This window comes from Podarcis muralis, chromosome 14 (genome assembly GCF_964188315.1).
Source record: "Podarcis muralis chromosome 14, rPodMur119.hap1.1, whole genome shotgun sequence".
Taxonomy (NCBI): Eukaryota; Metazoa; Chordata; class Lepidosauria; order Squamata; family Lacertidae; genus Podarcis; species Podarcis muralis.
In genome coordinates, this window is record NC_135668.1 from 31,960,096 (window position 1) to 31,985,325 (window position 25,230).

The 25,230-nt window shown below is 46.4% G+C and overlaps 2 protein-coding genes across 5 annotated transcripts; one reads left to right on the forward strand and one right to left on the reverse strand.

Annotated features, from left to right (window-relative positions):
• The first annotated feature begins 3,501 nt into the window (after positions 1 to 3,501).
• ZDHHC4 (zDHHC palmitoyltransferase 4) lies at positions 3,502 to 14,496 on the forward strand. Of its 4 annotated transcripts, none has more exons than XM_028706919.2 (7): positions 3,502 to 3,622; positions 5,185 to 5,313; positions 6,338 to 6,411; positions 7,644 to 7,822; positions 9,191 to 9,316; positions 11,309 to 11,553; positions 12,455 to 14,496. In XM_028706919.2, exons 2-7 carry the CDS (start codon positions 5,191 to 5,193, stop codon positions 12,725 to 12,727), a joined length of 1,020 nt encoding a protein of 339 aa, XP_028562752.2. In that variant the 5' UTR covers positions 3,502 to 3,622; positions 5,185 to 5,190; the 3' UTR covers positions 12,728 to 14,496. The 4 variants fall into 4 exon arrangements, with proteins under 4 accessions (XP_028562752.2, XP_077775300.1, XP_028562754.2 ...); XM_028706921.2 differs by having other exon boundaries at positions 3,613 to 3,647; XM_028706920.2 differs by lacking the exon at positions 3,502 to 3,622 and adding an exon at positions 3,715 to 4,568.
• Positions 14,294 to 25,206, reverse strand: E4F1 (E4F transcription factor 1). Its single transcript, XM_077919169.1, has 14 exons — positions 24,933 to 25,206; positions 23,700 to 23,824; positions 22,973 to 23,073; positions 22,074 to 22,275; positions 21,028 to 21,148; positions 20,527 to 20,679; positions 19,871 to 20,037; positions 18,955 to 19,182; positions 18,607 to 18,706; positions 17,869 to 18,086; positions 17,118 to 17,316; positions 16,442 to 16,602; positions 16,017 to 16,079; positions 14,294 to 15,208 (listed from the first exon to the last, which is right to left on the reverse strand). Exons 1-14 carry the CDS (start codon positions 25,099 to 25,101, stop codon positions 14,855 to 14,857), a joined length of 2,361 nt encoding a protein of 786 aa, XP_077775295.1. The 5' UTR covers positions 25,102 to 25,206; the 3' UTR covers positions 14,294 to 14,854.
• Between the last annotated feature and the right edge of the window lie 24 nt (positions 25,207 to 25,230).

Here is a 25,230-nt window from a genome sequence, read left to right on the forward strand (position 1 = left end):
GACCTGTTACCCAGCTAAACCATCCCGGCAGTTTCAGCACTTCTGGATCAATTTCAGACCTGTGGGGCAAGCGCCTGAGTTTCTATGGCAAACTCTATCCAGGCACGGTAACCTAATAGGACAGTCATTAGTAGGCTGACCTTGGCGGGGAGCGAAGGAGTGCAAACGTCTGGGAGAGAGGCAGCTTCTCTGCAGCTACAGAGGCAACTAGGGAATTTCCCAGCTCTCAAAAGATTTAAGCAGCTTAGAGCTGTTAGGGAAATTACAGGGGGGAGCACATCTTTAAAGTTGTTAAATGTTACAAATATTATGCCTGGATGTATCCTTTTGACTTGACAGCTCAGGGAAGATACCTAGCTTTATAAATCATATAAAATCAACCCCTTTGCAAAGTTCCTCCATTCCAACGCCTTTTGCCCTTGGAAAAAGGACTCTTTCCCCTGCCACCTCCCCAAGATTGAAGACATGTATACCCACCTCCTACCCCAGAAAGTGCCCAGAGGTGACAATTGCTGGGCTCATTGTTCTCCAATGGAAGCCAAATCTCATCACCAGACTTGCCTCAGGCTCCAGACATGCAAAGGAAGTTCTATTGTACTTTTGGGTGGTGGGTACTTACCTGTAAGACATGTTTGCCTATGCTAATCTTGTGTAACTTTCCCCTTTTGAAGAAGAAGAGAAGAGTTTGGATTTGATATCCCGCTTTATCACTACCCGAAGGAGTCTCAAAGCGGCTAACATTCTCCTTTCCCTTCTTCCCCCACAACAAACACTCTGTGAGGTGAGTGGGGCTGAGAGACTTCAGAGAAGTGTGACTAGCCCAAGGTCACCCAAGCAGCTGCATGTGGAGGAGCGGAGACGCGAACCCGGTTCCCCAGATTACGAGACTACTGCTCTTAACCACTACACCACACTGGCTCTGATGTAGCAATGATATATTGATGATGCTGTGCGAAGTGTATTCTGGTATATGGTGGGAAAATTTTAAAAGTCAATGTCGCCTCATGCTCTGGTTTCACTCACTGCTGTTGAACCTGTTGCGCAACAATAAAGGATCTAAGTCTACTGACTGCTGTTTTGCTCCAAATTGCTTGGCTGGAATTTCCTCCTTTTACTGACCACATGGATCCACGGGGGACTTGTACCCCGATGAGCTGCGCTGTTGAGTATTCTCTCAACCCAGAATTTTCCTTAACAGAGCATATATGGGGTGGATGCTGAACCCAGAGATGATGTGTGCATGCTGCTGCTACAAATTCAGGATTGGCTTGAACCTTTCAAGCTAAGAAGAAGCAACAGGCAATCTCAGAGACACATTTGTTAGAGCTGGTGTTCTTTCAACAAAGGTAAGCTCAATAAGGTTATATTATAAAAAGTCTCCTCTTATATTCTTGTTTACAAGATAGTAAAACATGGGCCGGAGAACGCTACTGTTAGGTGATCCCCACAGCCAGATGACTAACCAAACCCAACAAGGGCTTATGAATGACTCTGTTTCCAGGGTTGCAGATCCAAAAAATCAACACTTCCGATATGGGCTGCTATGTGTACAGATTTTCCCAGATGTTTTTGCCACTTTTTGAAAATTCTGCCTGGACACTATTTTTGATGGACGAATCCATGGTATGTCCAAGAAATTCCGGGTGTATGGCACCTCTGTCTTACTCCTTCCTCCATCTTCTGAGAGTTAGTCATATGCAAGGCAAGGCAAGAGAGTATTGGATGTTCCATTCCTGGCAGAGGTGCACTTGCAGCAGGCCTCAGAAAAGTTGAGATTGGAACGGTGATATACAAATGCACCGTGACTGAGGTTTGACATAACAATCCCAAGACTCCAATCCAGCCTTCCCCAATCTGGTGCCCTCAAAGCATTTTGGACAACAACAACACCCACCAGATGGCCACATATCCTCTACTTCAGCTTCCTGTAACTCAGTGCCATGCTGGTTGGGCCTGATGGGAGTTGTAGCCCAACACATCTAGAGGGCACCAGGTTGAGGAAGCTGAAATGCAAGTGAACGGGTGCCATGGAAAGAGCTACTTTTCTACAGAGCTTTCCCATTCACTTTTGTCTCTGTCCTTATCTTGACCCCTCAAAGAGATTTCCATTATGTCCCATAAACAGAAATCAAATATTTGCAGCCAGCATTAAGCGATTTGTGTAGGGTCAGGGAGTCCAGGATCTAAATCCAGCCTTCACCATTAGAAAAGGATTTATTGGGAAAGCCCCAGGGCTAGAGGCTGATCCAATTACCCACAGTGAGCTGCAGGAATACTGGAGAAGGCTTCAATCTTCCTCAGCCATATGGAACTACTATTCATTTTTCTGTTCTTCTGTGCTGTGAATAAACTGTATCATGAGCTTCTAAAACTCAGATCAGAGGTCAGCAAACTTTTTCAGCAGGTGGCCGGTCCACTGTCCCTGCGACCTTGTGGGGGGCCAGACTATATTTTGAAGGGGGGGGGAATGAACGAATTCCTATGCCCCACAAATAACCCAGATGCATTTTAAATAAAAGGACACATTCTACTCATGTAAAAACACGCTGATTACTGGACTGTCTGTGGGCCGGATTTAGAAGGCGATTAGGCCGGATCCGGCCCCCGGGCCTTAGTTTGCCTACCCATGACTTAGATCCACGCTATACATTTAAAGTACATGGCTTCACCCAAAGAATCCTGGGAACTGGTATGGATGTGACAATGAGGGAAGAGCTCTAGTGGGCACCCATTGATATCAGGCAGGAGACTTCGCTATGCTCTTTTCAGTGCCTACTACAAACATTATTGTTCAGATAAGCCCATTTAGAAAATTGATGCGAGTTTTAATCTCAGTAGTGACGCCCTCCCTGTGGAACACCCTCCCTTCGGATGTCAAGGAAATACAAACAACTATCTGACTTTTAGAAGACATCTGAAGGCAGCCCTGTTTAGGGAAGTTTTTAAGGATGGGTGTTTTTATTATGTTTTTAGATATGTTGTAAGCCGGCCAGAGTGGCTAGGAAAACCCAGCCAGATGGGCTGTGGTATAAATAATAAAATCGTTGTTGTTTTTACTATCTGAAGTGTTATTTTAACTGTATTCAAAAGTGCTAAATTATTGTTAATTCTTATTGACAATTTCATTATGCTATCTTTTTTGTAAGGCATTTTGAGGTTTTTGTTTTTTAAAAATAATAATAAAGCAATGTATAAATTTTATTAAATAAATGAACCGACCAAGCCCCCTCGCCCCAGCCCAGTTATGAAGGACATGAGAGAGGTGTGACACTCAGACACTGCCTGCATCACTTAATCCGGAGCAGTTATGGCCTCCCTCCGTGGTCCCAGATTAGGAAAGTCAGCTAGCAAACCTAAACCACGCCAGAAGAAGAACTTTAGGGGGTCAGCTACCCCGTCGTTTTAATCCGTTGCAAGAGGGGCGGGGCCAGAAAGGGGCGGGGCCGTGACGCGACCGCAGCAGTCGTTGGGTCCCTGGCGTCATCGCTGGCTGCTCTCGCGTTTCCGTGGTAACGCGCCCTTAGTCAAGTGGCGCCGTTAGGCTTCCGGCGCTCTAGGAAAGGACTCGCCGTTCTCCGCCCGCTTCCGGCTCCGTCATGGCGGCGCCCTAACTTGGAGTCACGTGAGCGAAAAGCGGCCTGCTTCTGGTGCTGTTGCCAGGCAACGCGCCTTCCCCAACCCCGGCAACTCTGCTTCAATGGAGGGGGGCGGGGGTCGCTCTGCTAGTTCTCCCCTCTTGAAGGCCGTTGCATGTAGCTCTTAAGGGGGGGGGGGGTTGACGGGAGCGGGGCGGGCTGTGTTCTGGCGCCGGATCTGTTCCTTCCGCCAAGCAAAGAGGAAACCTCCCACAGCCCTCCTTCAGCAGGGCCGCTCGCGGGTCTTGGGTTTAAATGGCATCAAACGTGGGAAGACGGGCTCTGCCCCAAGGAGCCTGCAGTCTCCCAAGTCCCATCATCCCTGAGCATTGGCCAAGTTGGGTGTGCTAATGGGCGTTATTTATAAGCAGTATTTTTGTAAAAATTATACACAACTGGATTGTGAAAACGAACAAACCTCCAAGCGGTTTACAAAAAAACCCCATAAAATCACCATAAATTGCTAAACATAATTTAAGACCTTTGAAAAGTTATATTTTACCCTATCTGAGTAGGCTTGTATTTAGCAGGTGCTGAAAAGAGTGCTGTGAAAGTGTCCTGCTGATATGAATAGACAGAGAGTTTCAAAGAGTATTGTTTTTTTTATTTATTAGATTTAGATACTGCCCTTCATCAAAAGACCTTAGGGCAGTTCACAAGATAAAAATACAAGATAAAAACACAGATAGTTCAAGTAAAAACCACAAAGCAATATAATATTCTACAATGGCTGAAGAATTTTAATCAGCCAAAGTCAAAATGTAGGTGCTGCTGTTCTAAAAAATTGAGTTCTTACCAGCGGGGGAGAAGTATTCTGTGGCACCTGTAATAGTGCCACTTGGGCACAGCTATTCCCCATGCCCTGCACTAAAACAAGACATACAACGTTGGGAGGGGGAACAGGATGAAACGGTGCCTGAAGGTGTGCAGAAGGTGAGCAGGGAGTTTCCCTGCTTCTCTCAGTCATAAGACTGGAACTCAGTGGGGACATGCAAGAAAGCTGGAGGTTGGGAGATTCAGGACAGGCAAAAGGAATCAGACAAATTCAGGGAGGACAAGGCTATTGATGGCTACTAGTCACAATGACTATGCTCTGCTTCCACAGTTAGAGGCAGTAATGCTTCTGAATACCAGTGGGTGGAAACCACAGGATAGGAGAGTTCTCTTGTTCTTGAATCCTGCTTGTGGGTTTCCCATTGGGATATCTGTTTGGTTGCAGTTGAGAACAGGATGGGCCATTGACTTGATCCAGCGGACTTTCCTTATGTTCATATCCTGATCCAAGAAATAGGTCCGCCTGCTCACACACCTAGCTTAGAGACCAATATCCTGGCATGTTTTATGGGAAGCTATGAATTGGCAAACCAAGAGATCAGCGCCAGACCTTGGCACACAATGGGTGAGGCAAGTGGGCAGGGAGCAGGCACAAATCTTGTTCCTGGACTGTTAGATACAGCCTTTCTTTGGTGGTATATTTGTGGGGGTTCCCTGCACTTTTTCCCTGTTGGAATTGGCTCCTCTTTAATCAGCTGCTTTTTGGATTTTGTAGGGCAGGATGGACTTCTTGAGCCTCTTCCTCCTCTATGTGTTTCTGGTTCTGCTGACCATTCTCCTTGTTTGTTTCTATTCCGGAAGGAAGCAAAGCATCCCCTCAAGGCTTATCACCTGCATAACTCAGGTAAGGAATGTTTAAGCTGATCACATCAGTTTGTCACCCCACTGCTGTGCCCACTTGCCAACAGTGGTACTTAAAATTTGCCCGCAAGGTTTCTAGCATGATGGCAAGTCAGCTTCCATCCCACCAATCTCTATTTCATGCTGCCAGAGGAGCATCTACACAAAATGGTGATGTTCAGTCTGTGTGTCAATCCTGTTCTTACATATTGCAGGTAAAGGCAGGTGTTCCCATCCATCATTGGCTCTTCAGTCTTGTGATAGAACGAAAGCATTTTTCTATGCCAAAGATATGTGACTTGTATGTGAAAGAGAATTGACTAGTAGTGATTATTTATTTACATTTAACAATTTACATTTAATACACACACACACACACACACACACACACACACAAAATAACTACAAATAGGCACATAAACAGCCAGCAGTAAGAACAGATAAAGGTAGAGCATGACCAGTGGTTACAGATGATGGGAACTGGAATCCAGCAACACCATGAGGACCACAAATTCTCCTCCATCTCCATTCTCTTTAGAAGAGATGCAAATGCCATTTCCAAAAAACAGCAAAAGGGGTAGACTTGAGTCTGGGTTGTACCATTTCAGTAGTGCAGGTAAGGAGCTCATGGGCGTGGATACTTCTCCATACAATTACAAAAACCTTTACACATAGAAAGCCAAACGTTAGGGAGATGAATTCTAGCTCAATCTTCTCTGCTATGAGCTAATTTTATATGTGGGTGAGTTTTCTTTTCTGTGGGAGGAAGATTTAGTCTTCTGAACCCCACTGGCAATCTGAAGTGGTTCACCCTCAAAACCAGTTTGAGAACTAGACCTTCATGCCAAATAAACAGTTTCTGAAGTCTTCCAGTGTCAAGAATCAGTTAAGAAATACAGCTGGATTCTGTCCATGTGGCACTTACTCTGTCGCCCCAAGAATGTAAAAAACTCAATGATTGGGGGTGTTTTATTTCCCCCTTTAAAAAAAAAAAAATCCTCCCTCCCCCTTTGTTTTCTGTCATGTAGGTGCTGTTGCGTATAGTCCCATCCCAAGTCCAAGGAGCTGCTCATTGGGTGCTTCATGGACTCTTCCATAAACGGTACTGCTTCTACCTCTTCTTTTGTGCCTACTCCTTGCCTGTCTCATTGTTAGCACTAACATTTTCGTTTTATTTATGTCACTTTTTAAATTATCATTTCAATTTATTACCATAAGGTTCCAGGGTGCAATGTTAAAACAATTTAAAACAAGCCACAGACATGAGAATAGGGTGAGTCACAAAAACATACATCTCAGATATCAAAGGCAAGGGGAAGGAGGTGTGTATTTCTATGGTGCCTATCAGTTGCCTTTTCTAAGGAGGCTCACTTCCACATTAAGACACAAAGTATTACACCCCTAAAGTCATAGTGTAAAACTCTTTGAATTGCCGTAGCTTTGCAGAATGGCTTCCGAAGATGGCTTCCCTGTGCTTTCCAAGAGTGCAGCAGGTCTTCTGCATTCCTGGTTCTCTGTTGTGCACTGATGGCCATGCTGGTTGGGGCTGCAGGGAGTTGTAGTTGGAACCATCTGAAGGGCTCCAGGTTAGACAAGTCTGTTTTAAGCCATGATTTTTCTGTATATCTTGGGTAACCCTTGGAGATGGAGAAACTTCCCTTTTTTATCTGGGTGACTGTTGCCAAGACTGGCTGCGTAATGGCGTCCGCTTCACCATTCAAGGAAATGGAGTGGCATCCCAGCAAAAATATATTCGAATTAAAAAGAAAACATGGTAATGCAAATTATTGATGAAGGCATTATGTTTTGGGTTACATACAGAAAGTGACACACAGGAAGGAACTATCAAGATAATGGGAGACAGAAACAAATAAGAGTGAGCAAATGATTTAGTAATGTGATATATCTACAGCACTGTTGCTTTTACTCCAATTTAGCAAATGCAGGTATTTTTGCTTCATTTCCTGGTTGGATTAAAGTTTCTGCATTCAGAATGTCACTGATTTCATCCAGCTCAAGAGAAACAGCAAGGCTGACAAAGGGCAAAGAGGTAGTCTTATTGTACAATCCTGTGCATATTTATTTGGAAGTGTGTTTAATGGGGATTACTCTCAAGTCTGTTTAGGATGGCAGCTTTATTTCTTTTATTACAGTTTTCAAAACAGGACCAGTTAGGAGACCAATAGCTTAATTTGGCTTTTAGGTTTCTCTGAGGACAGTTACTCTTCACCTCTAAAACACCTTAGGCTGCAATATCCAGTGCAAAACATCACAAGCCTGATATATTTCTGAGTGGGAGTCTACCCTTACGCACCTCTTTTCTTTTTGCTGCAGAAACTGTACATTTGTGGTCCTGCACTTGCTCTTGGAAACTTTGGTTTACGGGGAATATTCCTGGGAAGTGTTTGGCTATTGTCAGGAGCTGGAGTTCAGCAGTCACTTCCTCCTCCTCCCTTACCTACTCTTGGCTGTGAGCATAGGTTTCTTCATTCTGTGCTGCAAGACTAACCCAGGTAAGACTGCTTTCCCTGCAATTGTAACTCTTGGGCAGCAGGGAAGTACCCCATAAATGGCCTTGATTTCAGCGGATGGGGTGATGAACCTATGCCTGCTTCCAGTTAATATAAGACGCCCATTATAAAACCTGGGAATACAAAGAAATGAGCATTCTTCTTCAGTTGCTCTGTGACCTTACAAAAAGCTTCAGTTGGGTAGATTCTGCAGCTAGATTAGAGTTTTGGCTGGTGCCCTACCCATACCGTTTATGCCATCTTTTGCCAACTGGTGCCCTCCAGATGCTTTGGACACCCAGGCAGCACAGCTGGTTGATGGGAATTGTAGTCCATACAAGGCACCAGGTTGGCAAAGGCTGCTCTATACACACATACACCAAGGATGCATGGGTACCTCCTTCCCACTGAGTTATCTTTGGATGCCCAAAGCAGGCACCTCTCTGGAACATGCAGACTAGGTAATTCCCACCCCCCTGCAGGGAAGTTCCTTCACAGTACCACTCTTTTAGTTGAGTTCATTTATCTTGTGTACATTACTTTCCAGTTATTTCCTCCTTTCAGTTTTGCTTCATAGTTGCTCACCCTTTGCTATGTGCCTTTGCTATTTGCCGAGCTTTATGGCCCAGCCAATTGTCTTCTTTCTCAAGTGTGAGAATTGCAGCAGTCGCAACCTGTCTCCGGGGTTTTGGAGAGTCTCACCAACACGTGCAAGCACTATTATGCCTTCACCAAGCAGTTAAACTACATTATTTGCTCCCACAGGTCTTAGGTGGCCTAAAACGGGAATTAGACAAATTTGTGGAGAATACTAAGGATATAAGTGGCTACTAGTCATGATGGGATGGCTGCATACTGCCTCTGGTGCCAGAGTTTGTTATACCTTTGAGAGAGCCAGTGTGGTGTAGTGGTTAAGAGCGGTAGTCTCATAATCTGGGAAACCGGGTTCGAGTCTCCGCTCCTCCACATGCAGCTGCTGGGTGACCTTGGGCCAGTCACACTTCCTTGAAGTCTCTCAGCCCCACTCACCTCACAGAGTGTTTGTTGTGGGGGAGGAAGGGAAAGGAGAATGTTAGCCGCTTTGAGACTCCTTAAAGGGAGTGAAAGGCGGGATATCAAATCCAAACTCTTCTTCTTCTTTGAATGCCAGTTGCCGGAGAGCACAACTGGGGAAAGCTGCAGCTTTTGCACTCAGGTCCTACTTTTGGGCTTCCCATTGGGGCACAATTAAAAACAGGATGCTGACTTAGATGGACCCCCTTTGGGCTGATGTAGCAGGGCAAATTATTATATTTGCTGGATTTTGAAATCGGATGTCAGGAAAGAATCCTAGCAACAAGACACCATTTGCTACTTCCTTTCCTGGTCCAGGTACCATAACCAAATCCAACCAGGTGCAGTTTCTCCATGCATATGCCTATGACGGTGTGATGTTTGAGAAAGGGGTTGAGTGCTCCACTTGCAAAGTGAGGAAACCTGCCCGATCCAAGCACTGTGGTGAGTTTATATTATAATTATTCCCACATGACTGTATATGTGTGCCAAGATCTGCCTTGGAGGATGTCCATTTAATGGGTCCCACCATCATGGGCAGTGAGGCAGGTAGAGGCTGGAGACGGGGCCTTCTTGGTGGTGGTGTTTCAGCCCTTGAACTCTTTCCCAAGAGAGGCTCACCTGACACCAGTTAATGTCCTTTTGGCACAGGATGGAAACTCTTTCCCCTGGTCTTCTCTGGATGGTGTGTAGGTGGTCCCAAGTTCAACCATGGGATAAGGCCAGTCCCAAGGATGGGCTGGTCACATGACATAGGATTGTTAAACACCACTCCTGTCACTCCACCTCCATTTATTTTGCCTGTCTTGCCAGAACAGATGGATATCTCTTGCCTGCTTTGTCATCATGTAATAATCTGACCTTCACCTATGTTGATGAGTCTTGACAGAACTTTTGGTTACCGTTTTTGTTTATTGTTATTATTCTGTTCAATTTGTGTTGTAAAACACTCTTGAGAACATTTGTGTCTTGGGACCTTCTAGGATTAAAAGGGATTGCTCATCCTGGCATCTGTTTCTGCTCTGGCCCTAAACTCCTTGTATCCACTGTGTCCTTTTTCTAGGTTGACCCATCCCATTTTGCTTAGAAGGTGGCACCCTGCATTTGTGCTGCCCATCCCCCACTTACCATGTCCGCTGAAGCCCTGCTTACAGAGGTCACACAGTTCTGAGGGCTCTGATTCCAGTGAAAACCTCACAAAATCGTGCAGAGGCCTCACATGACCTTCCCCAGACCCCAGCTGCCTTGCTTAACAGAGGCCTCTGCATAATCTCGCAGGGATCTCGTGAGATTCTCCCTACAATCCAGAAGCTGCCATAGCCACAGGTGTGCCCCTTGGATTCTGCCACCTGAGGCAGTTGCCTTAGCCCAGTGTTTCCCAACCGGTGTTCCGCGGCACACGAGTGTGCCGTGAGACGTTGCCTCGTGTGCCGCGAGATGCCTGGAGGGAGGCGGGCGAGTCGGGCGGCGAGAGGCGGGGCGGCGGCGGCGAGGAGAGGCCGCGCCTCCTGCTGTTGCCTGGCGCTCCTCCTCGCAGCCGGAAGCGCTGCCTGGGCGCCTCCGCGCGACTCTGCCTTGCTGGGTTTGGTCTCCCAGCAGAGACGGGTCACACGCGCCCCTCCCTCCCTCCCTCCCTCAGCCTGCGCGGAGGGAAAGCCAGAGAGAGGCATCGCTCCTGCGCGGCGGGAGAGGGAGCAGCCGGAGCGATGCCCCAAACGAACGCATGGGACCGGAGGGGAAATCCTCTCCGAGGCGGATTGAGCGCAGCTGAGAGAAGCCTTTCGAGGAGCTGCCGTGTCCCCTGGAAACCCCCTTCCCAGCTCTGCCTCAGCCGCCGCCGCCTCAGTTGCCGCCGTCCCTCAGTCCCTCGCTCTGCTGCCTCCTCCCACCCCCAAAGCTTGGAGGTTCCCCAGCAAGGGGGAGGGAAAAAACTTTCACTTTTGTGCGTCCCTCCCGGCGTGACGCTGCGCGCTGACGTCACGGGGCGGGGCTTTAATGGTGGTGTGCCGCGAGATTTTTTTTTAGTAAACAGGTGTGCCGTTGCCCAAAAACATTTGGGAAACACTGCCTTAGCCTACCTGATGGCCTTGCCTTTTTAAAATGTCAAACACCCCCTCCCCCATCTGCCTTTAGCTCTGCTCTCACCCTGTGCATTGCTGGAGGCCTCTTCAGAAGAGATTTTGCACCAGGAGACCTGCCACATATGGTCAAATTGGGTCAAAAATCTTTTATTTGGTTTGCTGCTTTCTTTCCCTCCACTCATTCACACACCTTCCCCTTTAAACAATGGGGCTGTTATGAGCGACCCAGCATGCTAATAGCTCATGCCTGGTTTTTTATTTGTTTGTTTTAACTGGTATGTTTTAAACTCAGGAGGGTTATGGGTTGGTTTCTTGATAACCAGAACATCATGACCTTTCTTCTGGCTTTGATCAGGTGTGTGCAACAGCTGCGTGCATCGTTTTGATCACCACTGTGTCTGGGTCAACAATTGCATTGGTGCCTTCAACATCAGATACTTCCTGCTCTACCTCCTTACCTTAACCTCCATGGCTGTTTCCATCGCAGTCTTAACAGCCAGTTTCCTCATCCAGGTGGTCTTTCTGTCAAATATGATGCAGGGGTATTACACAGATGACCAAGGCCAGGAGCGCCCGATTGATGCCTTCTTCCTTATTCAGGTAAAAATTGACAAAGTGACGTGGGCTGTACCCAACTAAATCCTGCTCAGAGTAGCCCTGTTGAAATTAATGGACCAGTAGTTTCAGTGAGCCTGCTGTGAGCAGGGTTTAGTTGGATACAACCCTTAATTTCTGATGCCTTCATCTGTATGTAGCTGTGGACTCCCTTGAAGGGAACAGCAAGCTTTTGCTGAAAGGGTCTCACTTCTTCTGATTTGCAGAATACATTTCAAAGCCTGAATGAAATTTAATCAAAACAATCATTAATTTGGAGGCTAAATATGCCTTTCTGACGTTGACATTAAATTAACGTGCTTTTATTATCAAGGGGTGGGATCCAGCTAAACAGTTCCACTAGTCGCAAGCACTTTGGATGCACAGTGGAACTTCTTTTCCCCACCTACCCCCTAAAGCTTAAGGCTTGGGGTGACCCCCAGAACAAATATAGGGGATGCATGGGGGTGGGATTCCATTGTGCAGTCAAAAATGCTAGCCATAGTGAAACTGTTCAGATGGATACCACCCAAGAAACTAATAGTATGCACCTTCTTGAGAATAGTTGTTTTACAAAGCTACTTAGATGTGCATTTGTTTTTCTTTGATATAAGGGCTACTGGTACTAAAAGCAAAAGATAAGTGCGTATTATATGGTGATCAGAGGAACTATGGTTAGTCTGGGTTTTCTTAGTAATTTGAATTTTAGCTTTTCTTTTACTGTCAAGATAAAAGCTAAGTTTTCAAATTATTCAAGATGCAAACTTACTGATCACATTGATCAAAGTGCAGTATTGACAAGCTGTCTACCATTGAAGGAAGAAGTAGGCACATGAATCACCAGGACAGGGGGGTTAGGCTATTCTTTGTGCATTTTGACTCCAGCTGGGTATTTTTCTCTTCGCAGCATCTTTTCCTGACCTTCCCCAGGATCGTGTTCATGCTGGGCTTTGTTGTTGTCCTTTCAATTGTACTGGGCTCCTATTTTTGTTTTACTCTGTATCTGATCCTGACCAACCAGACAAGCAATGAGTGGTTCAAGTCAGGAAGATATAAATGTTCATCCTCAGAGGACGACACCAGGCAGAGGGGTTACAAAAATATTTATTCTAGAGGCATCCAGGGCAACATCACAGAAATTCTTAAGCCTATTATGAGCCCTGAAAAAAAGCAAAGGTGAGTTGCCATTGACAGCAGTGGACTGTACAAATCTTAAATTTTTAATCTAGTACAAGGGTAGTCAATGTGGTGCCCATGGGCATCCAGTGTGCTGGACACTACTTACCTCTTACGGGGCCTGTGAAAGGTCTTAGTTCTCATCACAATGCGCAGAGAGGGTGTTTGCTCTTTCTGTGCTCTTTCTTTTTGCACTGTCTCAGCCTATCCTTCAGTGGCTGGCAGAACTGGATATAGTGGCCCTCCACCCATGCTCTTGGAAGTGGCAACCATCTCCAAATGTGCCTACTGGCCCCAAAAGGTTAATGACTCCTGACCTTAACTGTTAAGTCAGCCTTGCAAGCAAGCCCCAACATACCAGTGCAACTGGAGTAAACATACACTGCTAGTGTCTGGCTGAAATGGAAGCTGAAGCTGCAGTTTGTGGTAGGGACAAGGAAATACCGTATTTTTCGCACTATAGGACGCACTTTTCCCCCTCCAAAAATGAAGGGGAAATGTGTGTGCGTCCTATGGAGCGAATGCAGGCTCCCTGGCTTCAGCGATAGCAACGCGAAGCCTCCGAAGCCTGCGCTCCGGAGGCTTCGTGTTGCTTTCGCTGAAGCCAGGAGAGTGGTCTTTGAGGCTGGCGGTGGGGGAAAGCAGAGCTTCCCCCCAACGCCAGCCCCACAGGCTCGGGGGGCAGTGGCAAGGCGCGCGACGGGGAAGGGCTTTTCAAACGTGCCTGTGGAGCTGGCGGTGGGGGAAAGCAGCACTTCCCCCCGCCGCCAGCCCCACAGGCTCAGGGGACAGCGGGAAGGCGCGCAACGCCTTCGCGCTACTCCCAGACCTGGTGGACCCGCCAGCTCCACAGGCTTGGTTGAAAAGCCCGCAGGAGCAGCCCGCTCTTTAAAGGGTGTGCTGCTTTTACGGGCTTGTCTACGGGGGGGGGGGTTCCCCCCCTCGTAGAAAAGCCCGCAGGAACCGCGCACCCTTTAAAGAGCGTGCCGCTCTTGGGGGCTTTTCCCCAAGGAGGGAAAAATGACTGACTGGCCGAGTCAGTCCCTTCTCTCTCCTGTGGGCTTCTGCGGGAGATGGGGGAATTCCCCCACCTCCCACAATAGCAGGGAGGAGGTCTGGGAGAAGTGCACAGGCTGCGTGCAGCCTGTCTGCTGCTCCCAGAGCTGGGGGGGGGGGGTCATATTTTTTTCCTTGATTTCCACCTCTGAAAACTAGGTGCGCCCTATGGTCAGGTGTGCCCTATAGAGTGAAAAATACGGTAACCTCTAGAATACTGCACTGCAGATGGTTGGATTATAGATGATCCTCATGGTCCCTTCCAATTCTATGATTCTGATTAGGAGCCCTAAGCCCCTGCTTGCTTCCTGAGACTTTAGGCACTACCCTAGTTTCCAATCATGAGAACTAGAAACTTGTTAACTGGAATAATCTAAGGCTACTGACTGCTTTTGCACAGCTAACATTCATTTCAAGAGTCTGGCATATACAGAGTCCTGCTGGATTACATTTAATCTGTAGGATAAGAGAAGTGACAGCTACTTTTTACCAGAACAAAAAACAAATAACCAGCTTTCATCTAATAATAGCTCTCTTTTTATTATATCAGAATTTTGTAGAAAATTATGTATTTTAAAAACATTTACAAACTGTACAATAAGCAATTAAATGTTACATGGTTACAAAATGTACATTGTGGCCTTTATGTAGCAGTTGCAGGATATTAAGATAACCTGTTTTCCTGTATAGTAAAGCATTTTCAAACTTTTCTTTAAAGTTTGCGTCCATTATGAATAGCTTACATTCCATGCCTTATATGGACTTACATATGAAAGGCAAGTAGGTGCCCCAGAAAGGAGGCCTCTGGTTGCATGGCATAGTGTACTTTCCCTGCAAATTCCCCCACCATCCATTTTTTCTCCTCCCACTAAGCTAAGATTAAAGTGCTTCGCTCCATCACTGCCTGGTTTCAACAAGCAGCAGCTGAGCACAAGTGCTATGAGGACACTAGTCATCAAGCCCTTTGGCACCACCAGAGTGCCCCAGCCCCATGTGACATTTTCCACAGTGCTGAAGACCACCCACAGGGCAGCCTCCAGAGATTGAATGTAGATATGGCTCTCTCTCCCCTGGTCTAGACTATAACAGTCTGAACCTCCACTTCCTCCTCCTGGGTGGCAATCACAAACTCCCCCGTGTGCTCCATTATTTCAATGTCTTCGGATGCCACCATTGTCACCGTTGCCTCTTCAGCCTCGCTGCTCCCCTCTGTGGCCAACACAGCTCCTTCACCAATGGCTGAAGCCAGCGTCATGGCAACCTGCTCCGTGAGACTCTCGGGAGTTGCTATGGCAATTGTGTCTGCATCTGTGCCGTCGGGTGTCAAGGCAGAACTTTCTGCCACAGTGACATTCTGGACAATTATCTGATGGCCAGAATTTGCTTGGTTGACGATCTGCTGAACTACTTTCATGATGTGACTGTCCACCTGCATGGAAGGAAGGAAATACACCAATGATTCAAAGCCAGATGTGCACCCACTGTATCAGAGTTGCTGCACGTGTAGTTTGAGTCCAACAGAGGATGACAAGCGTGGCGTACATTTTCATAAACAGCAGCATTCCTCAATGCCCTCCAAATGTTTCAGAATACAACTCCTAGCCAGCACAGCCACTCTTTTAAAAATGTGTCCAGAGATAAAGAAACAAAAACCATGGAGCCAAAAAGCCCTAAGGGATGGGGTATGTCAACTGCTTGACAATGAACAGATGTTAGTTCCTTTCACCTATTCTATAAAGTGCAAAGAAATATATAAGTAGACACAAATCTGACATGCTGTCCAGCTCCAAACTAGCAAGTTCTTCCCTCCTCCAGCAAAATAACAAAGCGACTTTTATTTTAAAGCAAGAGCCATTCTAAGACCAAATCACTTGCTTTTCTTTCTCAGTGCCAGGAAGTGGGGAGGTTCTCCTCTCTGAAAGGGGTTGTGGAACTTTGGGAAGTGGACACAGAGCACCTGTGTTGCACACAGAAAACCTCAGGTTCAATCCCTGGTGGATGGCAAAGACCTTTTTTTGCCCTAGATCCTGGAGGGCAGAACCGGTAGAAAGCAGCTTCCTAGATCCACTCTCCCACCCAAGAAGGTATTAAACAAACAGGCTGCCTAGTCTTTTGTGTGTGTGTGTGTTTTCTACAAAGACATCTCTTGGTAATTTTATCAATGAATTAATCACTTCAAGCGTCAAAGATTTTAGTAGCAAGGATTGTAAGGAGCCTCTTCAGGGAGAGCAACCTACCTCATGCCTTGTCCCTTCTATGATTTCAGCAGCTTCCGTGGTTTCCATCTCTTCGGTAGCTGTCTAAAAGAGAGAGAAGACAGATTTCCCCTAAAGCAGGAACTTTACTTTGCAGTGTAATCACATGCAGGTAATGTCCTCAGGAATGCTCTTTGCTCCAAGCACAATCCACCACATACCTTCTGCTATGCCTCTCAGGCTCAGCCAGCACAGCCATAGGATGCTGGTGCTCATAAAAATGGTTCAAAAAGTAGAATGAACTGGGCTGGTGAAGCCTGGCCTATTCTATTCAGAAGCACTTGACAGATTACAGTCTGGCTCTCGATGCCCCTGGACAAACCACAACTGAAAACCTCCCACCAACCCTGCAGTGTAGGAAAACTTAGTTTTCTCCAAGAGATTTTCCCTCAGTGCTGCTCAGCTACCTCAATGATGTACTCTTGCGTATCTGCCACCACCGAAGAGAACTCCACGAGGACTGTAGGAGGATCTTCAGAAATGACTGTTGCAGCCAAATTGTCAGCAGACTGACCTTCCTCTGACACTGCTTCTTCTTCAGCTTCTTTCAAGGCAAGCAGACAGCCACCTAGGTGACGGATAAGGTAACTCTTGTCAAATTAAAGTAATTTCTGTATACTGTACATGTTCAATCCTGACATGCTCAAGTCTCTTATCAAAATAACCTCTGTCTAAAAAAAAACCCTCTGTGCCAAGGAATGCCAAATTCTTGGCCCCACTGTTTGCAAATATAGCTTGTTTCCTTATTCTGGATTATTTGTTCAGGGAGCAACGAACTATTATATAATATTTTAAAATATTAAGCCATTTATATATGCTTTTAAACAAATACTCAGCCACTACAAGAAATCCAGTTCTCCCCACCACCACAGATCAAAAGATCAACCAATATTCTGACCTCTAGAAACTTCACCAGGAAGGTTCTGCACCCGCCTCCCAACCTCTTGGCCTCTAAATCTTATAGCACTCTACAGAGATGGCGGGCGATGGGGTTGCCAAAAAGCTTCTCCTATTCTAGAAGCTAGCACATGTTGTCCTTGGCTCCAGCTTGCATTTTACATGAAAAAGAGACAGCTCCCTTACCTTTGGTCCTCAGGTGCCTGTTGAGGGTGCCATGCTCTGCAAAACCACGGCCACATTTGTAACATTTGAAGGGCTTCTCCCCTGTGTGGTGGCGGATGTGGCGCACCAGGGAACCCTTTTCCCGAAATCCCTGATTGCAGAACTGGCAGACGTATGGTTTGTCATCGAGGTGTGTCCGAAAATGCACCTGCTGGGCATTCTGCAGGACAGGAGAGCATGGAAGCCATGAGTGAACATAGACAAATGCAGCAAACTTCCTACACTGGACCTCCTGAGCAGACATAAGCATTATCCATCGCACACCACTCTTAAAAGTAAAAAAATAAATAATCATCTGCTTCACTTTGAGCACTTCACAAAGCTTCTTGTCTGCCAAGAGCAGTTTTTTAAATAAAGGACAGGTGACTCCAAGGCACTGGAGGCAGACTTGCTGCAAATAAAAATAAACCACCCAACTTTTGGCACAAAGCCCAGCAGAATCCTTGAGCAGTGCTCAGAAATTTTCATTTGAGCACTTTCGGGACACTCGGAGAACACTAGCGAAGCACTAGTGCCCTTTGGACAAAATGGAAAGCAATGCTCCTCACAAGTCTCCCAGTCACTTTGAGTGCTAATGCAAAGGTAAAATTGCTCTGCCCACTTTTCCCTACTGGCACATGGCCCTCCAAAACTCACCTAAAAGGGAATGCGGCCCTGGGGCTTAACCAGGTTCCCATCAAAGAACAAGTCCCAAAAGATGTGGGGCTCCTACCTTCGTCTTGTATCTCTTGCCACATTTGGAGCAAGGATATGGCCGCTCATCAGAGTGAACCCTCCTGTGTCCCTTCACATGCGCAATTGTTTTGTACAGCTTGCCGCAATCCCCACAACGGAACCGCCGCTCGTTCACGTGCACTTCCTGGTGTTTCTTCAGCAAGTAGCCCTTGGTGAATCCTTTGCCACACTCTTCACATGGGAAAGGTTTGTAGTCTGGGCAAGGGGTGGGAGGTTTCACAAAAAAGAGGATTGGAGCAGGCAGAATGTCCAGTATTTATGACATTTGAAAATGCAAGGCGGTAGGATATCAAAGAAGAAACTGCCTTCATAGCCGCAGAGGAACTGCCCATAAATTTTCTGTTCGTAGCTAAGACGACAGGTGCCTCAGGCATGAGGCTGATTTAGCCAGAGATCTCGGGGTTGACCTTTGCTCAAAGACTAACCCGCATACAGAAGCTAAACTTAAAGCCAGTATCTGCAATACTCAGCCAAATAATTGAGACATCTACCATTTTTGCTACTGAGTAAATAATTTCTCAGCAATTCTGAGGCATTCAAACTATTTTTAGTTTTATGGTATCTTGCAGCAATGTGCACCAATCTAACAGAGAAAATAAATTATTTGCATGCCTTGGAAAGCCAGCTAGCTGCAGCCTGATAAAACTTTGTGGCTGTATAAGGAAGCAATTTGTCCATGGATACCTTGACGAGACACAACAAGATGTCCCCTTACCAAAATGTCTGCTGATGTGCTGGTCGAGGGAGCTGTGTTCCCGGAAGACTTCACTGCAGTAGGGGCACACCTGGCCCTCATCAGTCGCATCTGCATCTGGCTATGAGACAGAGGGGGGCAGCATAAGTACTTGACATTGCAAAAGCTTGAATCGGGATATCCTATTTGAAAGGCAGCATATGCCACTGTTAAAGCAGCACTGAAGGCAGCAAAAGGGGGCCCAGCTCATGAGTTAACCCGTAAACAGCTGCACACCACCAAGACCTGTTGTCATGCATCAGCCAAACCTGACTTCAGGAGAGTGAGTTAACCTAAATACAGGAAAAGCAGCCACCCTGACAAACTTACAGTTTCTGCTTGCTCAATCTTCACATACTGCTCCCCACAAAGCTTCTCAGGCATCTCCACCTCTTCATTCTTTGACTCCTCTGCAACAGTCACCTCATTGGCTTCATCTGATTTGCTCGCCTCCTCCATGGACACCTGTTCTATCACAATCCCAGAATTCCTCATGGCTTCCCTCAGCAAGTTCTCATTGTCATCTCCCTCATGGGGCAGATCCTCGGGATTTGAAGGCTAAAGAAAACCAGGGACAGATGCAGGGCAGTTAACTGCAAAGTAGAGACCAATTGTTTTAGCCCCAGAAGTTGCTAAAAGCTCTCTCTTAAGCCAGCATTCCTCAGCCTTTTGAACTCAGGAAACCACTGGCATCTCTTCTCCCGGGCCCCACAACCCATCAGAAAATGCAAATGACTCCCAGAGAATGCCATATGCAAGGTTTAGATTAACATTTAACTCTTAGATGTTCCTTGCCTCTCTGCAATTTAGTTAGAACAGCCATTTTTGATGAAGCGACATTAAACCCCTACCACTGGGCCTGCTCACTACATAATCTTTTTACCCTTTGCAATTTTACACTTACACCCACTCAGTGGTGGCCCATCTTACAATTTGAGACCCTCTCTCTTAAACAGAAAAACCAAACTGTTAGCAAACTGATCTCAGATGCCTGTGCAGAGCGCACCAAAAGTTCTCAAATTTCTAAAGAGGGAGACATTATTTAGAACCGCTTGCTTTCTTGCAGATGAGCTTTGAGTTTTGATGCCTTGTGTTGGGCTTGATATTCTCCTTTAGAATTTTCTTTCCACCTAGCCCCTTGAGACTGGTCAGGCATGTTGTCTCATCATGCCAAACCCATAGCTGGAAATCAGTGTGTGTCTCTAAGCCAAATGCCAACCTTCCCCTCATCATGGGTGGCACTAACCTCTTGGCCCAACAATTTCTCCTCTGTGATTGGGAGCTCCTGCACCTGGACGTGGACTTCATGGAGGACATTCCCTTTTGCATCCGTCACTAAATGAATCACAGGAGGGGACTCCACAGACTGAGCTGCTAGCGAGGGAACAGCCTCTACAGTGGAGTCATTTGACCCTTCAAGAAAAGCAGCAAACAGGAGTCTCAGCAAGCAGCCTAGCTCCCAAATACAACTTCCCACTTTGAGGTCTTCTCTTTCCCCAGTATCCAAAGCAATTTCCTCTGTTTGCATTATTTCTGCATTTACATGATGCTTTCAAATTGTTGAAGTACTTCAAACACCATCTTGTTTACAAGCAACTATTTAAAGTAGGCATGTTGCGGAATGCCTAAGGCCTCCTAGAGGCAAGATTTGGATTTCTGTATTCAGGGCCTGATTGTTTTGCCACCATGCTAATCAACAAGAAAAGGCCTCTCAGAAAACAGAGGCAAAGTCACAAAGGACATCCCACACGTGAGGTCAGAAATGTCCCACCTTACTCAACTGCCTTCTAGATCTGCCATAAACACAAGCTGTATCTTGCTTTGGACCAACAGAAAATATTTTCAATGAAAGACAACAAAACTGTACAAACAGCAGGGCAAGCTGCTGGTCTTTTCACTGACCTGCTGCTAAATCCTCTTTGCTCACAACTATTTCCTTGTTCATATTGAAGCGGGTTTTCTCAGTACAAGGTGTCAAGGATTTCAGGTGCCGGGTCAAGGCTCCTGACTCTCGGAAGCTTTTCCCACATTTCTTGCACTTGTACGGACGCTCATCTTAACAGGTTGAGAAGTAAAAGACAAGAGTTATGACATGGAAGAAAATGGCCCATGGACTCCAGCTAAGAAATTTTTCCTCTTCTGCTTCTCTCAGAAAAGGAAGCAGATGGGGATGACGTGACTGGATCCCGATGGGATGCTCCTTTCATAGCATCTACAGTAGGCATCCTTTTGGCAGTGCTAGCAAACTGGAGCCTTAGTGCATGGCTCTCATGCCTTCCATTGTCGCCAGCAGAGGGGGTTTGTCCGTTCTGACTCAATCATTATACACCAACAAGCACTGAGGGGTTTTCTACACACGTAGCACCATCATGGATTTTATAACAAACCAATCTGTCCTCTCACCTGTATGGCGACGATGGTGTCTGATCAGCGAGCCCTTGGTCCTGAAAGATGTCCCACATATCTTACACTCATAATCCTTCCTGCTGCTGTGAGTGATCATGTGAGCTTTGAGGATGCTGGCCTGGAGCAAGGAGAAAGGAACTATTGGTGATGCTGCCAGGCACACAGATCACCTGTTTTAACCAATGGAGAATTTCAAGCTGTAGCTACACAAGCACACACATATATTCACACAAAAACACACACACAGTTGTACCTCGGAAGTCGAACGGAATCCATTCTGGAAGTCCATTCGACTTCCAAAACATTCAGGAACCAAGGCACAGCTTCCGATGGGCTGCAGGAAGCTCCTGCAGCCCATCGGAAGCCACAACAGACGTTCAGGTTCCAAAGAACGTTCACAAACCGCAACAATCACTTCCGGGTTTGCACCATTTGGGAGCCAAAACATTCAACTCGCAAGGCGTTTGACTTCCGAGGTACGACTGTACAGTGGTGCCTCGCAAGACGAAAAGACTCCGTTCCGCGATTCTCTTCGTCTAGCGAAGCAACCCCATTAGCGGCTAAGCGGATTAGCGCTATTAGCGGTTTAGCGGCTATTAAAGGCTTAGCGGCTTAGCTGCTAAAAGGCTATTAGCGGCTTAGCGGCTTAGAAAAAGGGGGGGAAAGCAGGGGGGAAATGGCGAGACTCGCAAGACGTTTTCGTCTTGCGAAGCAAGCCCATAGGGAAAATCGTCTTGCGAAGCGCATCGCAAATGGAAAACCCTTTCGTCTAGCGGGTTTTCCGTCTTGCGAGGCATTCGTCTTGCGGGGCACCACTGTATAGGCAAAAACGATGGAGTATACATAAAAATTAAAATTGTTTCGATTTTGAAGGTTTGGCAACATTTTACTTGTATTCAGATTCGGGTTTTTTACTTGTCTATTGCAAGCCACCCAAATGCTATGAATAAATAAATCTATAATTAAATAAATGCAAATCTCTACAGTATTTTCTCATTTGTCCAGCACTATCTTATACGATCTGGTACAAACTTCAAACATACCGTTTTGAATGTCTTGTGGCACAGTTCACAGACGTATCGGCCTTCTTTATTAACCAGCAGCTTAACTTTGATGAGCTCCATGGAGGCCCCTTCTTCTGGGCCTTCAGGACTGTCCTGCCCCTCTCCAGTGTCACCATCAATATGGCCATTTGGGCTTTCAAATACATGGTCTCCGGCTACAATGACTTCTTTGATGTGCCCACTACCTGCAACCACAACACCACACAGTAAACCAGATACTATCAAACATACAAACTATCAAAGTCTGCCTAAAGGTCTTATGACAATGACCATTTTGATCCTTGTCATAATACTGTCTTGCATAATTTTTTCACTTTTTCACTGCAAGTGCATTTGATAGTTTTACCAAGTTATTCCTCACAACCCCAAATTCTCTTTCCTGGACAGCCAGTTCATTGCACCCAGAACTTGTGGTTCTCTTTGTTATTCTCCTAACTTATGTGCCTCAGTTTATACTCGGCTTACATTGAACCTCATTTGCCGTTCTGCTGACTGTTCATCTGGTTTGGAGAGCCTATCACATTTCTCATTGTTTGCTTGGATTTTCACCATCCTGCATAATTTGGTTTCATCTGGAAACTTTGCTACTTCATCAAACCCCAGGTTAATTATTAGAGTTAAACAGCTTGGGTCCCTGAGCAACAACACTGCATTTTCCTGTGTTGTGAGAACTGTTTACTCCTACAATCTTTTTGCTGTTCTTTCACCAGCTACCTATCCCCATGACAAGCTGTGAATGAAAAGGTAACTTAGGAACTTTTATTAGGGGGGGGTTGTCAAAGGATTATGGAATTCAAGCTTATACTGTTTGATTCACCTTTATGTACTTTCTACAAGTTTATTGACACACTCAAAATACCTCAGAAACTTTGGTGAACCTACCTAGTATTGCAGATGTATTGCTGATTTCTTCTGTTATTGGAGAAGCTTCAACAACTATATGAGCTACAGTTATAGGCTCTTCAACAGATGAAATGACCTGTACAGCAAACTGAGTTTTAGTAAAGGAATGCATATTGCAGTAGTTATAGCCAAACAGTGAGATGCAAAATTAAAAATATTTCTCTGCTCACACTTTATTCACTCTTCCTCAAAGTGATGGGGAATTTCCCTAGTGCAGCCAAACACTTAAGAGGTTTGTTGTCTGCACCAATCAAGTGCTGCTTGCAAAGGAACACCTGGGAACTCCTTTTGAGGTTCAGTGGTTCCTTTGGAATCATGTTCTTAGATGCCTTAAAACTTGACATCAGGTGCGGAGGTGTGCTTTGGGGGAAATGGCCTCAGAAGTCAAACTAGGACCCATGCCAGGACCAATTAGGCCCACTGGCCAGAGGCTTCCCACTACTGATTTCAACAGTAGTCAGTTGACTTACCCTGCCACTCTTGCAGTAGGACTTAAAAAAGACATCTCTGTGAATTTTCCAGGCATCAAACCTAAGCCTCCCTCAAATCCATCCAGTAATTACACAAAACTACTAGAGCAATATTGTCATGCTTTTCCCCCACCCACTGCCCTCAATGAGAAAACTTGTTCTATCAAGCTGTCTCAGGGCTAGAAGAGAATCCAGCCATCGCCATCCCCACATCCTGCCTCAGGAAACTTGCCGGGGTTGTTACTGCTGTAGTATCTTGCTGCCTCTGGCAAAGCTTTTGTAATTTGTGCTGTACAAATTCTTCCAAAGAAGTGAACTCAGACTGGCACCGACCACACTTGTGCCTGTCATCTTCATCTAAAATTCAAAGGATAAGAAAACTGTCACCATCTTCAGATGGAATAACAAGACTATTTAAAGACAAAGCGTTCAGACCAGCTAACTTATATTGGTTTCTAGCTTATATTGGTCATTATATGATTGGAAGGAAGTTGTATAAATTGTTACCTAAGCACTGATAGGATAGCTTGAAGACATACCCTGACATAAAAGCATCCAGTAAATATGAAAAAACAAGCTAAGAAGAATTTAACATTGATTAAGATTTGAACATGATTTTGCAATGCTTAATAAGGGTCAAGTGCAAAAAGGGGCAGAGCTCCTGCACCCTAAAAAAGCTGTGTAGAAGAGAATTTCAATACAGCAGATTGCACAACAAGTTACACTGCTGAAATCCCCATTCCCAGCACTTCCACTGTCCTCTCTTAAATGTGACCATGAAATGCATGCTTTCTCAGAGAAAAGATGTAGGCAGGAGCTATTTTACAACTGAGCAACTCTGGCTAAGAAATAAGTCTGTCATGTTTCTTTCCTGACACAGGCACATTAGCAGAAGCAGTGTTCCTGATCATTCTCATCCAGGCTGCGGTTTAAAATAACAGGTTTTGGGTTAGATTAAAAAGAAGTGAAACTTCAGGGATATAGACTCTGAAAGCTCAGTGCGGCTTTCGCAGACCTGCCACCCTCCAGATGTCTTGGACTACAACTCCCATCAACCTCAAGCATGCCCACGTTGACTGAGGCTCATGAGAGTAGTAGTTCTGAGAGTTGTAGAGGCTGGAAGCGAGAACCTGACAGGAGGCTGCGTGGCACCCTTTTCTCGAGGCTCAACCAACTTTTTGCCTGCAAGTGAGTGGCACGCTTGCCATTCCTCGCTCCAAAGCAGGAGGAGCGCAGGCGCGACACCGTAATTCTCAGGAGAGAGGGGCTTCCACTCTCCCATCGTATTGGACCTTCGCCTTTATTGGGTGGTTTAACGAGCTGCTGCATCGACATGCCCAAGAGCGGGCTGCGAAAAGAGCTGAGGGGACCACGGGCACCCCTTCCTCCTCGGGAGGAACATTACTTTACAGAGTAAGAGACCCCTCCCCTCCCCCGCATCCCTGCCTGCCTGCCAAGCCGGTACCTTCTTCATCGAAAGGCGCCGGGAGACTGAGGAAGGCGGCGGGCCCCTGGTTCGCGCCGGAGACCGCCTCAGCCGCACACTCCTGTCCCCGTGGCCCAACTGCCGTAAGCCCCGCCGGCCCAGCACTCGTTGCCATCGCGGCCTCCATGTCGCAAGGCGCCGCAACCATCAAGATGGCGGCTTTACGGCCGTGTCGTCATAACAACGAGCCCGGCGCCGCCACGGGGCGGGGCCGCAGAGCCCGAACTTTTGCCAATTGAGGCGAAGCTCGGGGTTTCCTCTCCTCAGCTCACCTGAA